Source organism: Haliotis rubra, unplaced genomic scaffold (genome assembly GCF_003918875.1).
Source record: "Haliotis rubra isolate DU_JTF1 unplaced genomic scaffold, ASM391887v1 Scf816, whole genome shotgun sequence".
Lineage (NCBI taxonomy): Eukaryota > Metazoa > Mollusca > Gastropoda > Lepetellida > Haliotidae > Haliotis > Haliotis rubra.
The window spans coordinates 143,114-164,780 of record NW_025767542.1 but is presented as its reverse complement, the minus strand read 5'-3'; the positions used below and the strand labels follow the sequence as shown (position 1 = coordinate 164,780).

At 38.1% G+C, this 21,667-nt stretch overlaps 1 protein-coding gene across 3 annotated transcripts in view; it reads right to left on the bottom strand.

The window, feature by feature from the left end:
- Positions 1-21,667, bottom strand: part of LOC124261914 — a 322,925-nt gene that overhangs the window by 282,727 nt on the left and 18,531 nt on the right. The window contains exons 10-11 of one of the 3 annotated variants that reach the window (XM_046696277.1): positions 20,751-21,041; positions 20,375-20,494 (exon numbers count right to left, since the gene is read on the bottom strand). The exons of 1 other annotated variant lie outside the window; for it this stretch is intronic. In XM_046696277.1, the coding sequence (XP_046552233.1) occupies positions 20,375-20,494; positions 20,751-21,041 (411 nt within the window). The remainder of the gene's footprint in view (positions 1-20,374; positions 20,495-20,750; positions 21,042-21,667) is intronic. One more of the 3 variants, XM_046696278.1, reaches the window with a different exon arrangement.

Genomic DNA, 21,667 nt, shown 5'->3' with positions numbered 1-21,667 from the left:
GTTGAGAGCTGCCTTGGCAGCAAGATCAGCCATTGTGTTCCCAGAAATGCCACCGTGGCTGGGTAACCAACAGAGGACGATGTCGTATTGGCCAGTAGCAAGATCATTATACAATTCAATAATTTCTAATAAAAGTGGATGTTTACAAGAAAGATTTTTTAATAACCTGAAGGCAAGAAAGAGAATCGGAAAAATTACATATTGTTTATGTTTAGTGTGTCTTTGAATATATTTAAGAGCCGTTAAGACGGCGTTTTGCCTCTGCTGTAAATAGAGCTGTTATCCGGTATTCTAGAAGATATTGTTTTGGCTCCAATGACAGTGGCACATGCCACCGCGCCACCGTCCTTGGACCCATCTGTAAATAAGGATTTGTAGGTATTATACTTTAGTTTTAATTGATTATATTCTTGTTTATATTGTAATTCATTAGTTTCTGATTTTTTAAACTCTGTCAGAGTTAGGTCTTACCGGTTGCCAAGGAGGAGAAGAAAGAAGACCAGAAGAAGCTATATTTTCCAGCTCAATGCCGGCAGCAGAAATGAATGGTTTAATTCGTATCCCAAGAGGCGACACAAGAGAAGATTTCTTTGTGTATAAATCCTCATAGAGGGGATTAAAGACACAGTTATATGCAGGGTTAGATTTGTTAGAGTACAGTTTGGTAATATACTGTGAAGATAGTTTAATACGGCGTTGTGCAAGAGATGGTTCATCAGCCTCAACGTAGAGACTGTCAACAGGAGAAGTTCGAAAAGACCCGTGACCAAGTCTTAGGCCTTGATTGTGGACAGAATCAAGTAGTTTTAGGTTGCTTTTGCAGGCTCCACCATATACGATGGAGCCATAATCAAGTTTCGATCGGATCAATGATCGATATAGGTGGAGGAGGGTAGCTTGATCCCCTCCCCACTTTGAGTTGGATACAACTTTCAACAAATCAAGGGCCTTCAGGGATTTGGCTTTAAGGGATTTAATATGCGGCAAAAACGTTAAATGGGAATCGAAAATTAGACCCAAGAATTTGGCCTCCTTGACAACTTTGATAGGAGTGTCATTTAAAGATAGTTCTTGGTCTTTATGCGGCTTATATTTTCTACAAAAGTGTAGACAATTTGTTTTGGACTTGGAAAATGTAAAGCCCTTTTCAAGACACCATTTATTTTATTTTTTTAAACACAACTGCAATTGCCGTTCAATAGTATGCATATTTTTACCACGACAAGAAATGTTAAAATCATCCCACAAAAAGTGATCCATTAATTGAATCGTTTAAAGCCTTGGATAAACTGTTGATCTTAATGCGAAACAATGTCACAGACAAAATACTTCCTTGTGGGACACCCTGATCCTGATTATAATGGTCGATACTACTACAAGGGTAGTAAGTTGCTGCATACTCCCCGGGAAGACACTAGTAGATCTGCGGGTACGTCGGCCTCACACCGTCCCTCACCGACAAATACTGACCGTACACCCAGATCCTGGGGTAGCCAGGACACAGGGGGTAAATACCCCCTGAGGTCGACATCCAGACGTGTCGACAGTGACAAGTAGGGGTGTGGCCAGGGCCAACATGTATATAGGCATTTTATGGCGCATCGAAGTGAAGCAAATAATGAAGATGATGATGTTAAAGATACTACTAAAGACTCTTATAACCCAATTAATTTATTATATTGGAATATTTCTGGTATTACGCAGAAACTAACAGACTCTGATTTTATTGAATATATTAAGTCATTTGACATAATTGGATTAACTGAGACATGGTCAAAGAATCTAGATTTAAATGATATTTTTTCTGATTATAAGAATGTTATGAAACATGCACAAAATATATCAAGCGGTGGTCGATCTTCCGGTGGTATTGTGGTTTTAATCAAGAATCATTTACTTAAATACTTGAAGTGGTTTAAAGTAACAGAAAATGCTGTTTTCGTTCTTTTCGACCGTTCGCTGTTTGGTTTTGATAAAGATATTCTATATTCCTGTGTCTATGTACAACCGGAGTCATCGTCATGGTATGATAAATTTTCCCCTAACTGTAAAAATGGTATTAGTATATTCCAGGACTCTATATTAGAAATTATCTCATCTTTACCAGATTGTTATATCTTGTGTGGCGGAGATTTTAATGCTCGAACCGGAACGAAAGCAGATTTTGTTGAAGATGACTTATTTGAATATACAGAAAATAGAAATCATTCCTACTGGGATTTTCTTATAGATTATTTTAACTTGAAGCGTTTCTCCGCCGACAAGGTCGTTAACAACTTTGGTAAAACATTTCTTGACATGTGCTCTGTTTTTAACATTCATATACTAAATGGCCGATGTGGAAGTGACACAGAAGTTGGAGACTTTACTTTTCTTGGTCCAACTGGCACCAGTGTTATTGACTATATCATTTCTTCATCAACAATATTTGACTATATTCTAGATTTTAGCATACAAACGAGAACTGAATCTGATCATCTTCCCACTACATTAAAACTAAAAACAGTACAACTTGAGCAATCCAACACTTCTACCAAATGTAGGAATAAGTCGTTTAAGTTCATTTGGGATAACGATAAATTAGAACAGTTTAGAGAAAATATTTTGTCAGATAACGTACAAAAATTACTAGATAAATCGATTGACTGTGCTTTCGTTAATATTGATGATAGTATAAGCTATATGACCGAGGCACTCTGTCTGGCCGCCTCTTGCATGAAGAAAACAGTTAGCCCTCCCACAACAACAACTACTAATAAATGGTTCGACTCTGAATGTGAAAGATTAAAATCAGACCGATGTAGAGCTCTGAATAAGTTTAGGAAATCGAAAGATAAAGAATCATACGATCAATATTGCGCTAAAAGAAATAAATATAACTCAATTTGTAAGGAAAAACGCCTTAATTATTTTAAAGAGAAGCAGAGAGTAATAGAAAACAGTATATCTGATTCAAAACAATTTTGGTATGAACTCAAACACCTGAATACTAGACATGAAGCTCAAAACAACATCGAAATGAACGACTGGCTAGAACACTTTCGGACACTGTTTAACTCTTTACATAATGAAAATGACGATGTAACATGTGATAATTTCGAGAATGAAAACCCATCAGATCCGAATTCAGAGCTTACCACGGTAATACTTGATTCCCCAATTACTAGAGATGAAATCTTAGCTAGCATTAACCAATTGAAATGTAATAAATCACCAGGAATTGATAAAACGATATCTGAATTTTTTAAATACTCAGCAGATCTTATCGTCCCGTACTTAGAATTGCTTTTTAATTTGATATTAGAAACTGGTACGTTCCCCAGATGTTGGGCAATTGGCATAATAGTTCCTATCCATAAACAAGGTAATATAAATAATCCAAATAATTACAGAGGCATAACACTACTGAGCATATTTAGTAAAACTTTCACCTTTATAATAAATAAAAGACTTGTAAACTGGGGAGACTCAATGGATAAGATCAGCGAAGCGCAAGCTGGCTTCAGACAGGGATATACGACAGTAGATAATATGTTTATACTGCAAAGTATTATTCAAAGGTATTTAAACTCTAAAGGGGGGAAATTCTACGCATTATTTGTAGATTTTTCAAAAGCTTTCGATTCAATACAACGAAAAAAACTTTGGCTTCTATTTAATACCCACGGTCTCAGTGGTAAAATGAGTAAACTTTTATGCAATATATATGAAAATGTCAAGTCTTGCATTAAAAGTAATCATAATTATTCAGAAACATTCGACTTGCAACTTGGTGTGAGACAAGGCTGTATACTAAGCCCATTTCTATTTTCCTTTTTTATAAATGAGTTAGCACGACAAATTGAAACTAATTGTGTACACGGGATTCAACTCCACCCTGACATAGTTCATATTTTCCTATTGCTATTTGCAGATGACATTGTTTTGTTCTCAAGCACGATTAATGGCTTACAGAATCAAATTAATGAACTTGAAAATTACTGCGATAAATGGAAATTAACTGTAAATAGAGAAAAAACGAAAATTGTTGTATTCAAAAATGGAGGCAAATTGTCAAAAAAGGAAAACTGGTTATATAAAGGTATGCAGCTGGAGTGTATTGGCTTTTATAAATATTTGGGACTATATTTCACCAGTGGCCTGTCATGGACGAGGCATGTAAAATATGCAGCGTTACAGGGACAAAAAGCATTAATTGGAATTATGAAACAGTTGAGTATACTTGGTAATATTAACTACTCTTCATTCTTTAAAATATTTGATGTCAAAGTCAGTCCAATTTTATCATATGGGGCCGAAATTTGGGGAATAACAAAATTTGACGAAATTGAAAAAAATCCATTTATACGCATGCAAAAAGTTCCTCGGAGTTAAAATTAACACTATTAACGCAGTGATTTATGGTGAATGCGGTAGGTACCCAATGCACATTCTTACAAGCATTAAAGTTATTAAGTACTGGCTAAAACTGCTGATTATGCCTTCAAATCGCTTACCCAAGAAGTGTTATAATATGATGTTGTTATATGATAAAGGTGGACAAAAAAACTGGGCAACTAATGTAAAAAACTTTTTATATTCTATTGGTTTTGGAATTACATGGAATACACAATATGTCGAATCACCTACGTTATTCATACAATCCTTAACGACAAGATTAAAAGATATGTATATTCAAACATGGAGTGAAAGGATATCCTTATCAAATAAATGCATGTATTATCCATTGTTTAAAAATGCCATAGTTCTTGAGTCATATCTATCCTGTGTTAATGTTAAAAAGTTTAGAATAGCACTGGCACGATTCAGATGCTCTTCTCATGATTTGTTGATTGAAAGAGGCAGATATATGAATGTAAAAAGAGAAAATAGAATATGTACACTTTGTAATTTAAACGAAATAGAAGATGAATTACATTTTCTCCTAATATGTCCATTTTATGACCGGTTGCGAACAAAATATATTAAAAGATATTACTATGTCCATCCAAATGTGATAAAATTCTCCTCATTGTTAAGTAGTAAAAATCCAGTTCTTCTACAAAATATTTCAATGTTCATTTACTATGCTATGATTACCCGATCTAAATTCCTCTCAAATGTAACATAACTTTATGTACTATAGGCCTGTGGCCTTCTCAGTGCAAATAAAAAGATTATTAAGGTCAGACAGGGTCGAACCCCACTTGAAATTGCCTGTTCTTTAAAAACTGTGATATAAAAAGAGGTTAACGATCCCTTAAACCAAATCATGTAAATCCTTGAAAATACCATGCTTCCAGGTGGTATCGTATGCTTTCTCGAGATCAAAGAATATCGATACTGCATGTTGTTTATTTACTATTGAATTTTTAACGAAGGATTCCAAACGTACCAAATGATCAATGGTACTACGATTTTTCCTGAAACCACACTGAATATTTGTTATAAGGTTATTGGTTTCAAGATACAATGTTAATCTATTGTTAACCATTCGTTCCATGGTTTTACAGACACAACTCGTTAAAGAGTTTGGTCTGTAATTAGACGGATCTGTATGATCCCGGCCAAACGAATGGATGTCGACGAAAAACCTTTTCCGCTTTCTTCCTACACTTTCTGGCCTGTTTACATTCATTATTGAACCATGGCTTACGAATGTGTGGAATTACAGAGGACCTGGGTATACTTTGGTCAGCAATGTCATTGAGTATATCTGAAAACGACTGTATAGGATCTTCGCTGTTCGCAAAAATATCATGTTTTAAGTGTTCGGTACATAGTGTTTAATACAATGACCAATCAGCCCTGGCGAAGTTCCTTCTTGATAAAGGAGGATCATCACCAGGGTTGATTGTTCTGAGAATGGTGGGGAAGTGATCACTCCCACAGAGGTCATCATGGACCATCCATTCAAATTCATTATACAAAATGGGGTCAGCGAGAGACAGATCCAGGGAAGAATATGTTCCTGTAGCTGGATGTAAATAAGTGGCGGTATCATCATTGAAAATACATAAATTATTATCGGAAATGAATTCCTCAAGTATTTTACCTTAAGTATTTGTATGGACACTTCCCTTAAAAGCGGGCTGTGTCCGTTAAGATCGCCTTTGACGATACATGGCTTCGGTAGCTGATCATATAAGTTTTGAAGATCTAACTGTCGAATATTAGAAGGAGGGATATACAAGCTGCAAACTGTCAGAGCAATATGCAAAGTCAGACGAACAGCAACAGTTTGAAGGTTTGTATTAAGTGAGACAGGACTATGAATGATACTCTGATGTATCAAAATAGAAGCACCTCCAGTTGCTTTATCTCCTGGAGGAGAGAAGGAGTGATAGTCACTGTATTGTCTCAAATTAAAGTTATCTGTATTTTCCAGATATGTCTCTTGGAGACATAATGCTGCCGGTTGAAGATCTTGAATGAGTAACTGTATTTCATTGAAGTTATTTTTAAGCCCTCTGCAATTCCACTGAAGTATATGTTCATGGTTTATCATTGGGGTGCATTTATTGGTGATCTGCCCCGCCTTGACTTGGAAGGCAATAAACTCCCTGTCCGATGACAGATGTTTTCAAAAACATCCATATCGTCAAAAGGATCCAAACTTGTTGTAAAGGTTGGATTTGATCATTTGAACCTTTTGCTTGTCTATCGCTTTGGTTCATCCTGTAAATCTTTTGATTCGTTTTCACGGATTGTTTTACATTAGTATCACGTACAATCTGTGGTGGCATCGAGGAAACGGGGTTTGTTTTGAGTTTGGACTCAACGTTATGTTGATTGTGTTGCTTTGTACCTGGTTGTGTCCTTGAGCATATGGAATCCTGTGAGTGGCATTGAGATGACAGTAAAGACGATGGCAAGACCTCGGCAGTTTGTGTTGCAGACTCCTCATGAGATAATAAGTCTTCCTTTGGGAGAGGTTCAGGGTGGGTGGAATTTGTCCATGTCAATTCTGTCTGACATTCAGTAGAAACCGTAATGACAGATGGTCTTCTGGTTATAGAGGCATAGGATTTATTTGGATCACAGGAAGGTACAAGTTTCCTGGCATCATTGTAGCTACTGTTCTGGGTACATTTGATTTTATTAATTTGCATTTCCCTTTTCCACATTAGACACTCTTTTGATGAGGATGACTGCTGACCAGAACAGTTGACACATGAATTTACCCCATGACCAAACTTTTGGCACTGATAACACCTCGGTGGGTTTGGGATATTTTGTTCAACTGGAAGGCTGCAATAACCTGCTCTGATAGTTTTAGGTATAGATGGACAGACAAAGGAAAACAAGTGTGTATTGGTTTGAATAACTTCCGAGTGTTGACGCCGAGTAAAACGTTTCACATGTGTCACACCTTGATCTTTCAACTCACAAACTATGTCAAGCTCGGACATATCATCATGAAGATGATCCCGGTCCTTTACAATGCCTTTGCTCGAATTGAGTTATCTGTGGACAAATACTGAAACAGGAAGTCCAGACAACGTATCAACACAAAGTAAATTAGTCGCTTGTTGTCGTTTGGCACATTCAATTAGTAATGACCCTGATCTCAGACGTTTGATGTTCTTAACGTCACCGGCTATTCCATATACTGCTTTTGAAATCGCAAATGGGTATAGTTTTTATGGTTGGTTGTCTGAAGATTCTAGAACTAGAAATCTCGGCCAGTATTCAAGTTGTTGTAGAGGTCGACAGCCTTCATTATCAAGATGATCATTGTCAGGTTGACGGGGTTTTCAAGGGGGTTTCGAGTTCCATGTTGATGTCGAAAAGATTCATCATCCCAGCTCCCCACCCACCATGGAGTATCATGAAGACAATGCTATATGCAAGTGGATCTCCGACTTGCAGCACCAAGGATACTGGGATGATACTAGTATACTCCAGTAGAAAAATTAAAATTTCATAATTTTACCAGATTGGCACATGAGCCACCGCCTTATGGGCATAGGACTCTAGGCAAATGACAAAATATACAGAGCATATTTCAAATTTCAAGTGAAATATTATTTGGCCAAGACCATTGACAAAATATTTAGGAGCAACAAGATAATGCTCAGGGCTTGGCGTGACCAGCCGATTGATAGAACCGGACCAGTTCTACCACCCGTCTAGGTGAAGTAAGGGGCGAAGTCGTGTGTTGGGCAAAAGGAACACGGTTCCAGGTCCCCACTGCCCTCAACCACCACACTCCCGTCCTCCGCCGACACAGGGGCGCAACCCACGGCAAACGGGTTGGTGGATCATATATTCCCCCGGGTCCACAATGGGGGGTTGAAGAGCGCGCTTAGCGTTACCCAGCACCCACCACGAGGAGGTGGCTCTTCACGGGTGCCTCATTTGATTAAGGTGGCAACATTCAAATCCTCAGTAAAGCTTTCAAAACGTTTTTGGTAGGCATGTAGAGGACAATTTAACATTTGACATTCTATTTTGACTTGTACCTTATGCCACGTGTCTTTGTTAGGTGAACAAGTGATTTGCCTGTGCATGTGTATGTGACGGAAGGCACCTCTCCGCTTACACCTGTTGTTATCATTATTTGACTGTCATTCATACACATATTATGAAACTGATTTAGCCCTTATCGTACAGAAAACGGTAAGGGTTTCTAAAGATTATGGAACCTACAAGGATTTATCTACAGCATACAGCGTATATACATTTATGTGGTACATAATACTAAATGCTACATTCTTATGCTTTTCGTTAAACATTGAAACAATAGACAAGTTTATTCAGTAAAAGGCCACATGCCCATCATACAGTCATTTGCATATGGTATTAATAGTTTAGTGCACATGCTGTTTAAGAGGAACATTTCTAATGCGCTGAAGTACAAAATACAGAAAAAAATAACATCTTTTATGATACAGTCAGTATATGTTATCATAATGTTGGTAAGATTGGCATTTGGATCAAAATCAGTCAAATATTTCTGAATATATCTTAACCTTAAGTCAGAAAAACGTTCACACTTAAGGAGTACATGAAATTCATCTTCAATAGCATTTTGTCATTCTATGGATACAATTAGTCATTACACCTGCCACGTACATGTACATTTACATGGATTTATATACATGAGTGCTTATCTGTCAAAAACTAAACCGCAAAAGCATTTAAACTTGTTGGCTATATGTACTGTACGTTTTTGTATTTCTGAATATATGGTATTCAATCTACTATTGTTACTTTTATCTAAAACTAGTTTCAATATGTATCTTCCCATAACCATGACCATCTGCATTCTGGTAAGTGGCAAATTCGTCATTGGTGTTGTCTGTGTCCCGAGAGGATTATCCAAACACATAGTTTACATAACCCCCATTACTGTGACTGCTGTCGACAGTCACAATCTGACCATCGGGGATACGCCATCTTGCTCTGGGAGGACTTGATCCTTTCTGTGGACTTCATCTATGGTCTTCTTAGGCCATTCCTTGTGTGTTTTTCTGTAAGACATCACATGGGTACGCAAATGATTGTCTAATTCTTGACACATTGTGTAATACAATCCTTTGAATTTCAGTTACATATGTTACATTTGACCACTTCTAAATGGCATTGTGTGATCATAATGCTTTTGAGTGTGCTCATTAATTTAATTAGTTGATGATTATAAAAGAATGCGGTTAAACTCCGCCCAAGAAGCTTCAGTTTCTTCACTCTGGCCAGTTTTGATAAACGTGCTAGGTTACCATACAAACAAGTATGAGATTGAGATAATGAATAACATTGTAATATGATGGAGTGTGTTATTACAATTACATTTACACATACAAATTAGCTTCCCTCAAAATGGAATTAGGTTGTTATTGTAAATGTAAGTTCAATATTCTAAATAGATCACACTCACCTTCGTCGTAGAATGATAAAAATGCCTGTAACGACCAGAATGGCAACTACCGCAGCAACTACACCACCGACCACAGCAACAACAGGTACTGGTGCTTGTTGTTTAACTGTTGTTGATATTTCTATTCTGCTGCTCGTGGTGCACCCATGATTCGTGCAAGAGAATGCATAAACACTGAAATGGTGAAACACGTTGCTATGTAGTCTATGTACTGAAACAGGGAACATGTCCTCAGTGAATTTTCAAATTCTTTAAATCACGTCTGGAAACTTTGTGCATTTTGTGACTGTCCTAACATACTTACGTAAATGTTTTCCCAGGAGGGAGTTTTCCATTACAAAAGAGATTTTTCGTGTTTCCACTGCAATCCTTATTTCCGAGAGTAAAAGGTAAGCTTGATATTCCTGTAAATACAAAAGAAAACATAGAGTGACCAACGCAATTTTGCGAAAAAGGAACACGTGGATACATAACTAAGGTTTTCACCATTCGTCCTAACCACCAGAGATGATTATGATATGTGTATCTCGTGTTTAATGTCGTACCTTCATACTTACCAACATTTCCGTCCAGCCAGTCATTCTTTGTTGCTCTGTAGGGAATACCAAAATCTTGCTCATTGGCTGCATTCCAGTTGGCCATATTGCCATAATCCACTGCAGTAGTAGCTTGGTCACGATTTCCTGTATGGGATATTAAACATAATGCCCACTCATATGCTTGCATGTACATTGTTGTTCAGAAATGCCAACCTTATTATATTTGGCAAGTCATAATATGTTGACTGGCAACATTTTGATAAAAAAATATTCCACCTTAGGAGTCAAATAGTTAATCGAATGCTCCCACTTGTGCGATTGCATACAGTTCACAAAATGTGTCCCAGTAAATCAAAGACCTTAATTACTCACCGACTTGCCCACAATTTCCTTTTTCACATACAATCAACCCCGTCTTGGTTACTTGGCCATTTGTGCGATCATAAAGACATCTGGGACAGATGAGCAATGGTGGCGTCTCTGATTCCCCAGTTCCTCTTCTCACGGAATTCAGAACTGCCGTCTGTGATGGAGCTATTACATATTTACATTTATACATGAATACATGCTTCTACTAATATATACATGCTTTACACATTGAATACATTGAAGTTGGAGGTGAAGTGAATACATGTCTACCTTGATCCTTACATCAAAAATACATGTAACGGACTGTATTTTTAAAAATTGCAGTGAAATGAAATTGAGTCACAATTAAAGATTATCTGCGCTTACGAAGCGAGTTTGTGTGTCGCATGAGTCAAGTGCAATCGTTGAACGAATTTTGGTATGATCCATTGCAAACAGGGGTTCATATTGAAATTTTAAAGAAGATATTAGCATGTAATTTCTTTCTTGAAAAATCACATGCATGACCTTTGAGAGGTCAGATTTGACATTAAAACCGGGTTAAAGCATTAAATGTTTATACTTACGTCCACCTTGTACGTAGAAACTGGCAGTCACTACAGTACCAGCAAAACCTCTGTTGTAGAGACGAACCTGAACACCATCATTCTTATTATTATGACAGGGCGATTTACATCGTGATGAAAACTAAGCTGAATACTAGTGCAAAAGAAAATATGTCTTCTATTGACAGGTAGAGTTGCATATGTGTCTGAGCGTGTGATCGGGGTGTGAAAAAATATCAACTTTGTCAGGGCACTCGATAAGGCACACATAATGATATACACCAACATTCAAGTATCCTCTATTAATGTATTTACGGGGAAATACCGATTCTTCCACTACACAATACCCACCTGGAACTCGTACGTGAATTCTGGAGTAACTGTAACATTCTTGTTCCACATGCAGTTTGTGTGGGCAGAGAAGTTCACATTCTTCTGTACAGTTTCCACATTTGACGCCTGCTGGTGGAAATATATGCTTAATACAGGTTGAATGTGCTAATGTGTTGTGTTGAAGTTTTCAATGTAGATGTTTGTGTGTGCTTTTCCAGGATGCCATTAAATCACAACTGAGAGTTATTGTTGAGAGTAAGATACGTAGATACCATCCAATATCCATTTCGCACAAGACAATACTGTTTAACATACCACACGAAAACATTTGCATATTCAGCAGAATCAATGTCAAAGAGGCTTCCCTTAGTGGGTTATTTGTGCACCGGAACGGATAAAACAACAGCCGAAGTCACTACTGAAATATTCGGGCGCACAACATCCCAGAATGACGATCTCGCCAACTCCTCCTCTAAAGTTACTGTATATCAACTACTATATCAACCATTCAAATCAAATGAAGACAATACTAAAGTCACTCGCTTATTCAGGTCAGGACCAGAATCACCCACTCTTACAAGAGGAACATCAAGAGCGTTGGTACATATATGGTCTTCTGGAACTACATAAACTATTCAATAAGACGCATCAATAGAGCCACCATTACAGCTGAATATGATATCAACTATGTGTCAGACAGGACGAAGCTGTACTTGGAAGTACATCGTGAGATTTCTCCCAACACTAGATAATAAACAGAAATACTCCATGGGTCTATAAATCAGCCATTCCGAACATACACCACATCATGCCACCATAGCAAATACCTGAAAAGATGACAGAATTCTGAATATCGATAAAGTAATTCAATGGGATAACATTAAACCAACTTAGCACATTAGATAAAAGAATACTGATTTTGGAACACCATTCCACTGAACCCTGAGTAAAGTACCAATTTTTGCCCCGAGACCAGATAAACCATCTTAGATTGTTTCCTCCCGTACTCCATCATAAGGGATAAATATTTCAATGTCAAAACAGTTAAAGATCTTTTTAACACTGTTAATTGTCATTTAATTATTGGATTTTTAAAAGAAATTGACTTAATTAATGAATTCTGATTAAAACTTTCTGTAGATAGATGTATTTCAATGATTGGTAGTTTAGATTAGTAACTTAGATTGTTAGTGGCTGCACCCTCAAAGGGGGTTAAAGTATTGTAAAATTATTACCCTCCTGAGAGGGTACGTAAGTCCCAATACTTCAAGGTCAATCTAGCTCTACCACGCTTTTACTCGTAGAATATTTGTTCTTGTTAATACTGGTACTAAAGCACAATCGCCAGCAGCTGAAGGGATGGTGTAAATCCAGCTAGGGTCCATGCAGGTAGCAAAAGTACTGTAAGTCTCCATGGTCCCTAGTATAGTGATCTATCTTCAGTTGTTGGCGATCTATAGCCTGTTTTCAGATTATGTAGTTTCCAATTTAGTGCTATTAGTTTTAACCTCACATGCTAGTTTTACTCAAACTGTGATAATCTTGCTTGAATAGTTTCAACCAAACACAGCCTTGTTAGTTCACAGACAGTGGGATGGTCCATTTATCTATAGGAAGCACATTGAGCTAATCGGGTGTTCCAATCCATGTAGAAAACGACAAATACTGTTCGATAGATACAAGCGACAACACCCTTTTCCACATCAATAAAGAATACGTTTCTTATTATTAGCAACGATAAGTTTACTAGCCATCAATGTGAGTGTTTTATAAATGTATTCATCTCACATTTGTAAAATAGTACAAATTGGCGTTGACAATCTCTCCATTCCGCCCGTCCTTCTGTTTGGGACACTCCCATGACGCTCTGACTTTGTTGAATACATCTGGAAGTTTTGTGACCCGGAAGTCCGTAGAAGCAGTCGGTTCTGAAGAAGTGGAACACGGTCGTAATTATGCTGAAATGGATACATTGTGTCTAATTTTCAGTTCGATAAACCCAAATGATGGCTGTAATGTGGCAACTGAATTGTGATATATTATGAGTTTGAGCATAACCACATGACAGAATACCCACTGTACTTCCTTATATCGTCAGATAAACATTAGAATAGGGAGGTCTGGTATGGGACCTAAATATCCAGACTCATCACACACAAAGTGATCGAAATAAAGTTTCGTAAGTAATATCCCTTTAATACCTGATTCCATCGTCCTCTCAGTGCTGCTGCTGACAATGGCTGAAGCACCAATTTTTGTTTCAGCTACTATATCAAACTTGTAAAACCAATAGCTGGAGAGATTGCCAAAGGTGTAGGTCTTGATTTCCCACCCTGAAATACAAACAACACGCTCTGCTAATGAAATCATGCAACCGGAATCGTCTTTCATTAACATTTGTTACCCGTGAAGGTCCGGGTTAGAATATTGGCCTTCAGTAACCCATGCGTGTCGTAAGAGGCAACTAACGGGATCAGGTGGTCAGGCTCTCTGACTTGGTTGACACATGTCATCGTATCCCAATTGCGCAGATCGATGCTCATGCTGTTGATCACTGGATTGTCTGGTCCAGGCTCGATTCTTTACAGACCACCGTCATATAGCTGGAATATTGCTGAGTGCGGCGTAAAACTAAACTCACCCACTCACTCATTAACATTTGATATCTATAAAACTTGCAAAAACAGCAGTATGGCATTTCCCTCTCAGCCTAAGTAGAGGGAGAGATATGGTTGTCCAGCGTATTACATGGTCATCACCACTTAAGTTCCAGTGTTCTAATATAAGCAGCATTTATCAAATACAATATAGAACACAAATAAAAAACAAGACAAAACAGACACGACAAACCCACCTGACATTTCTATGATCTTCACAGTGTCGAAACCCTCGCTGTGTTCCTGTTCTTCATACACAGTTATGTTGTACTGAGTGACACCAGGTCGGGGTTGTGGAGGATCCCATGTCAGAGTTATCTCGCTTGATGACTTGCTCTGTGCCTTGACATTCGTTGGTTCACCAGCGCCTGAAATAAAGTCCTTATGTATGTATATTTTCTGTAGTATTTATATATATATGAAACTCGCATGAAACCGTTTCATTTTTCTGGCATTTAGGCATTCGGGTGCTATATCTAAGAAATATATTCAGGTGCTTTCATTATTATGCAGGAATTTGTAGCTGTCAGAGGAGATGTGAAACATGAGGAGCACTAGGAAGTCACAAGGATAAATGGAACCTGAACTTCATATGGATGTGCTTCCAGTACTTACACCGAGTGTTCTTGTTTTGCTGTAATGATTGTCTATGCTTACGGGAACTATGTGAGTAGATATACGGGTGAACTGAGTGACAATCTGTGTGTGAATAGGTGTGCGTGGGTGTAATGTGACTGCAGAGTCGTGTGCGCGAAAATTGAACAATTTTATAAGTGTTTATATTTTTTACACAATATTAAACACATGCAACCCTTCTAAAAATATCAAAAGGTCGCCCCCGTGGGTTAAACGTCAAAGGACGAAGGAAATACTGAGGAAAACTACAAATAATTCACAAAGATAACACTTGAAAAATGAACTAGGCCCCCATAACATTAATACTAAAATCTATATTTTGACTAAACTAGTCAGGGTCATCGTGTAGACTACAACATGAGTAGGCTTTACTGCCGAGGTCACTGGTTTTAGTGTTTTGCCATGTCTCAGGCATTATAATGAATTCTCACTGTGACGTGTTGACAAATATATTAAAACCAAGGATCGTAAATCGGAGAGGCGTTTAGAGCAATTATCTCATTGTACAATGTAAATGGTAAAACCTGTTATGAAGCACAAAACATATGTAAAAGCTGAGGGAAAGGTTTGTATTTTCAAACCGTAAGAGAATAATCAGTCTCGATCATCAGCCAAAACAGATAAATTATAAATGTAGAAGGTTAAAAAGCGTATTCTTTACTCAATTGATGAAGCTTTTCTCATTAATTCATAACAAGTACACGAATCTGAAATCAAATGCTTCACTAGAACATACAGAAATATGTCATCATTAGGAACGTTGATAAATATATGTTTACTTATAAATATTATGAAATAACGCCGGGTATTTATATAGCTATTTAACTAATAGATATATGTTATTACACTATTTGTCTCACTTTCCATTGATGTGTTGATATGTATTCGGCCGGTTGTTCCTGGTCCTTCTTCATTAACAGCTACTACGTCTATGGTGTAGGATGTATCTGGGTTCAAGCCTGTAATGTTGTGCTGTATGACGTGGGCGGCGTTTTCAATGTCAGCCTGGGTTATCACCACAGTCATGGTTGTGTCACATTTGGTCTCCATCTTTGTCTGTGAAAACGACAATACAAACAAAGCTGATACATCAGAATTTTTTCAATCTTGATGTGTTGTCTGTGTTGTCGAATTCGTTTCGTGTATTTCCTACTTAATAGTTATTTGACGGTATATCTATCATGAAACATTTCATCTTGAAGTTTCGAACAGGACTCTACTAGGGGTAGATATTCACCCGGAGACCAGCCAAAACGCATTCTTAGAGCTACATGATTGTCTGAAAATGAAACGCTAAGTATGACGTTAACAACTGTTGTCGTTTTTTACATCAGGCATACAAACCTCTAGAAATCACATAAGTATCATAACCGAGCATTTGATAGGTCGTCTCTCTCTATACCCTGCCGATTTCAGGCGATTTCGGACGGATTTGTTGAACTAACGGCGATGAGGAAGTTACTCTTTCGTAACACGCCTCATGACATGAACGGATAAAGGCATATCTTCCGCATACCAAATGTCTGCCATCTTTCAGCAGTTAACAGTTGTGGAGGTAATATTTCCTTATGAATAACGACATTACCGGAATTTCCAGGTTATCAACCTGTAAGAACAGATTACACGTGCATATCTACAATCAGTGCATGGTGTGGTCGAAAGGTCAGAATAATCACACAAACAAACATAATTATGATACGAAAATAAATGGCTGTTTAGGTGTTGCGATGCTTTTGTCCATGTGTATACATCTGTTACGACCATCGCAACTGGTGCTCCACACTATCAAACTTCACGTAGCGCTATGCATGATCTACTAAGGCAGTCCGGTTTATTCTTAAATGAGCACATATTGCATGAATTGTACGACAAGCGTCTATGATGTGATTGACTGCTGACGTACGAATGAATAGATATTTCGATATCAGATACTTACAAAAGTAAGCATATCTCTGTAACATTCAGTGCAGTTGATGATGACCCGTTTTACGCAGACTGAAGGACTACCCGTCATCGCATCGACAATGTATTCATAGATCTGCCCGTTCGGGTTGAGTGGTCTGCTCCATTTCACAGCCACAGAGCGGGACGTGTTGTCAAACAACTTCAGATTGGTAACTCTTCCGGTAGCTGAAGACAGAATCAGCTTGTACTGCCTTTCTTTCAGCATTATAAAAATATAGACCAGGCTATTTACGAAACAGAATTCTGCTTCAATTTCCTAATGTGTTATTGGTGTATATATACGCTGCTGATAGTACTCAAAGATTTGTATAGAGAAAACATTTCATACGATATACAGATTAGTCTTTGAAAATGTTACACGTTTGTTCTAAAACAGGCTTTCTAAATATAGTCTGCAATAAATCACTTTGTCATTGTAAAACATACATGTGTCAAACGTTAAAAAAGTATGATATGAAGTGGAGGATGGAACAGTGACTGATATATGTTGTATCAATGGCAAGATGCCTTAACAACACCAATCATCACAATACACCATAATGTTACACACACGAACTGTTCACGTCAGTCAGTTTAATAACATAGGGGTCTACATGTAAGCACAATTTGAAAGTGTATTGGATATTCAGTTCGAACTGTTACATATTCACGGACAAAATGTTACGATGCTAAATGTTGAGGTTTTACGTTACTCACGAGTTGACTGTACTCGTATCACAGTGGTATAGGGTACACTCTGGAGGTTCCCACTCTGTGTTACTATGGTCAGGTTGTACGATACAGCCGGGACAATACCAGTGAAGACGACAGAGATGAGACCCTGTCCAGTGTTGACAGGTTGATGTTGTTGGTTGTATGTATCTCCATCCCGTCCTCTGAGTGTCACAATGTACATGGTGGCATCCCCTGTAGCCTTGGCGAACACAACGATGATGTCTGGAGCTGTCCTGTTGGTTTTGGTCATGTCCAGGCCCACGACAGAGGCTGGCACTGAAATGATGTACCAATGTGATATCATGGTGTCACTATTATAGAGATGACAAAAATCCATGTTACAAACAGATCAAGATTTATGTGGATCTCAATATAATGATAAAAATATGTTCTAAGATACGTTAAATAGGAACATGCTTTTCCGTCATATATCACAAACGCATTAGAACAATCTTATCGTAACTCATAGGAATCTCTACTCTCCACCACGAATTTAACACCCATTCGTTCACTTTAGATCTATATAATATGTATGTTAACCGTTCATCTCGTAAAATGTCGTACTTCTGTTGGTTATCCCAACATTGACAACAGGTAACAAGTGTCAAAACAATTAATTTCAGTAAGTTATAATTCCTTGACATTTGCATTCATCATGTGACCGTCCCGTGAAGATCCGTGTTAGAATTGATCTACAGTAATGCTTGTCGTAAGAGGCGACTAAATGGATCGGGTGGTCAGGCTCGCTGACTTGGTTGACACATGCCATCGTATCCCAATTGCGTAGATCAATGATCATGCTGTTGATCACTGAATTGTCTGGGCCCCGTTTCACAACGCTCTCGTAAGCCTAAGATCTCGTAACTTTTCTCGTAGCATTAGTACCTCATATGTTACTGTATAGAAGGCACGAATGCTACGAGATCTTGGGCTTACGAGAGCTTTGTGAAACGGAGCCCTGGTCCAGAATCGATTATTGACAGTCCGCCATATAGCTGGAATATTGCTGAGTGCGGCGCAAAACTAAACTCACTCAGTCACTCACTCACTCATTATGTGACCGCCATCGGTGCAACTCAAATGGAAACAGGATCCTGTTATCTTTCAGTACTTTACTTTTGGTATCTTTCCCACTTTGTGAGAAGAAAATCCGTCTTGTGGTTTAGATCGGGCTGAGATAGTTATTTTGTTTCCTTCATTGCTTTTATACATGCTTTGTAATTGTAATACCTTTCTTATAAAGCCAGTTTCATACTTGTGCAAACTTCACGTCACGGCATGCATAAGTGGGCATTATGACATGACTCGAAACATGATTGTGTTTTGTGTTCATTGCTTGATAGTTGTGGTGATATTTTCAGTTTGTGGTTTGCTACATTCGTGTTTATCTGTGGTCAATAACAATTTGAATGTGAAACATTAGCGAATAGCATTACTTTTATGTTGTTGCAGGGAGATTTGGTTATATAATGTCATTATTTACAACCAACTACAATTGAACAGAAGAACTGCTAAGTGTCCAGTACTTGTTCGCTTTGGTGCTGCAGATACAGCATCAGTCATCTCATCTCGTCCTGGCAGGTAGGTAATCTTTGTCTTCACGTTTATGGTGTATTCTCTCCCTGGCGTCAGACCTGTGATGGGCGTGGTCCTGCTGTCTCTGCCGACACTGAGCGGAGTAATGTCCCCTGGTATAACCGTGACCTCGTACTCGGTAACGACGGCGTTAGAAGGAGCTGTCCAGGATGCTGTCATGGTGGTTGTGCTTTGTACGATGGCCGTCACAGTGGTAGGACGAAGTTGGTTGACTGAATTGACATGAACAGAAACGAATCCATCAATACAGGAAAATATATTTCATGAACAGGAACTTCATGGATTCCATCACCGTAGATTCAGCAGGGGAGACTCCTAGACATGCATGTTTTCAGAATTGTCACACGTAGTCATGAAGGTGGGACATTTCATGCATGATGGACCATATATAATACAAAGTATACCATTCTCATCAGCATCGGTAAGATTCCTTATGCCCATTTCATACAGATATAAACTTGTGTAATGGAGACAATCAAACAAATTGTGTAGTTGTTACAATACAGCACAATAAGCAGTCAGTGACGTTTGACAAATAGATCTAGTTGCTGATGTTACATGTGATATCTACAACAACAAAACGCTATTGCACGATTCAATCATTATAAGGGTTAAAACGTATTCAAACGGCCCTAGTATTTCAGTTCGATGGCGTGACAATGTCTGGAGTCGTGACTATTATTTCGTATGATGCTCCGACGGAGCTCAGTTGGATAGGGTTTACTCCTATATATCTTGTTCATGTTCAGGTACGTCCAGAAAATTGCAATGCAAGTTGATGTAAGTACCGACTGACATTGCTCAGAGAGACAAAAAGAGAGACTTCCGATCATGTGCAATAAAATGACATCACCGGAAATATGTTGAAGTGCGAGCCTGAAATACCCATTTCGGGACCATGACCCTAAAGGGTTTGAAGAATATACATGAACAATAATAACTTATCCACAGGTCAACATGGAGGGTACACCACCCCATGTCGCCGGAATGATCGGTGGACAATGCATTTATCTTACCTAGCTGTATATTGCAGGTGCGACTTATGCATGCATGCTTCCGTCAAAATCGGTAAGGATACTACTGTAAGGAATTAGAAATGTGAAAGTCCGAATCCAAAAATCATCATGTAAGGCAAGATAGACATCCACATTAACCACTCACCGCTGACACAGCCTGTGGTTCGGTAGTATCCCTGATCACAGCGACATCTACCACTGTAACAGTTGGTATAGGAACCGTAACACAAACCAGGTTGTGTGCAGGTTTCATTGTAGTCAATCCCTGAAATCAAAGATTGGGGTGTAAGTCTGGGATCATAACCTGTAATACATGTTACGTGATAACATGAAGTATATTAAATAATCTGAGCTTGGAAATAAGTTCATCACATGATGTTTATGAAGAAAAATGCTATAAATAATTTAGTTATAAATAAAGCAAAAATAATGACTTAATGACAGGTTGTGAATACAAAAATGACTATTTATGTCTTGGTGTACTGATGGCTGTACGACTGAAATGCATCAAACTCAGGTACTTGTTGTTCTTCTTGTTGTTGTAAATGTCCTTTCGTCCGAGGTGATCAGCTGACTCCTGCCGTGCTGTGTGATGATAAGTCCAACTGTGACAGTGTATGTTGTTGCTGGAGACAGATACTGGATGTTGTAGCTCTTCTGGGTTGTACTGGCAGATCCTGGAGATCCTGGAGACCACGTTACGGTATAGCTGGATGTGTATCCTCCAGTGACATCGGTATTGGTCCAGCTGATGGCAATATTACCTGCTCCTATAGTTGGTGGATCTGTGATGACTGGCTTTATATCGGTTGCTGAAAGCATACATATTTACACTGTTTAGTGAAAGCCTAAAACTAATAATATCGATAATTATCTTCAACAGGATTATTGGTTATAAAGGATTACAAATCTGCGCTCAATGCTAGAATATGGTAATGACATTCTTCTAAGTAGTGTTAAAAATTATTTCCCAACTCAAGATTTAACATAAGGATTCGCAAAGCGATATAACCGACATCCTAGCGGAATATCTCGACGGGGAAAGTTGTTGAAAAACATATGCTCAAAGTGGGAACCACAATTCTGAATAAGCGGCTTGGAATTTAATAACATATTTTATGATCCTGAGGTTTGTGTACTCCTTTCATAACTTTCACTGACGTAGAAATAATTTACGGAAGAGCAATGGCGTTTCTGAGAAAACCTATCACTTTCATCCATCACATTGTTCCATTTTCATCAACTTTCTCACAACCAATATTATCAATGATTAGGCGGCTGTTCGTATATCCACAAATCACATAAGAAGAGAGTAACTCTTTAGCTTCCAATAAGCTCAACTCAATCAAGTGATCACAGATGATGAATCGACTGTAAATTTGGAAAATAGTTTGTGGGTGTTTTGTGACTATTTAAAGGCTAAATAGCTAACTATTTA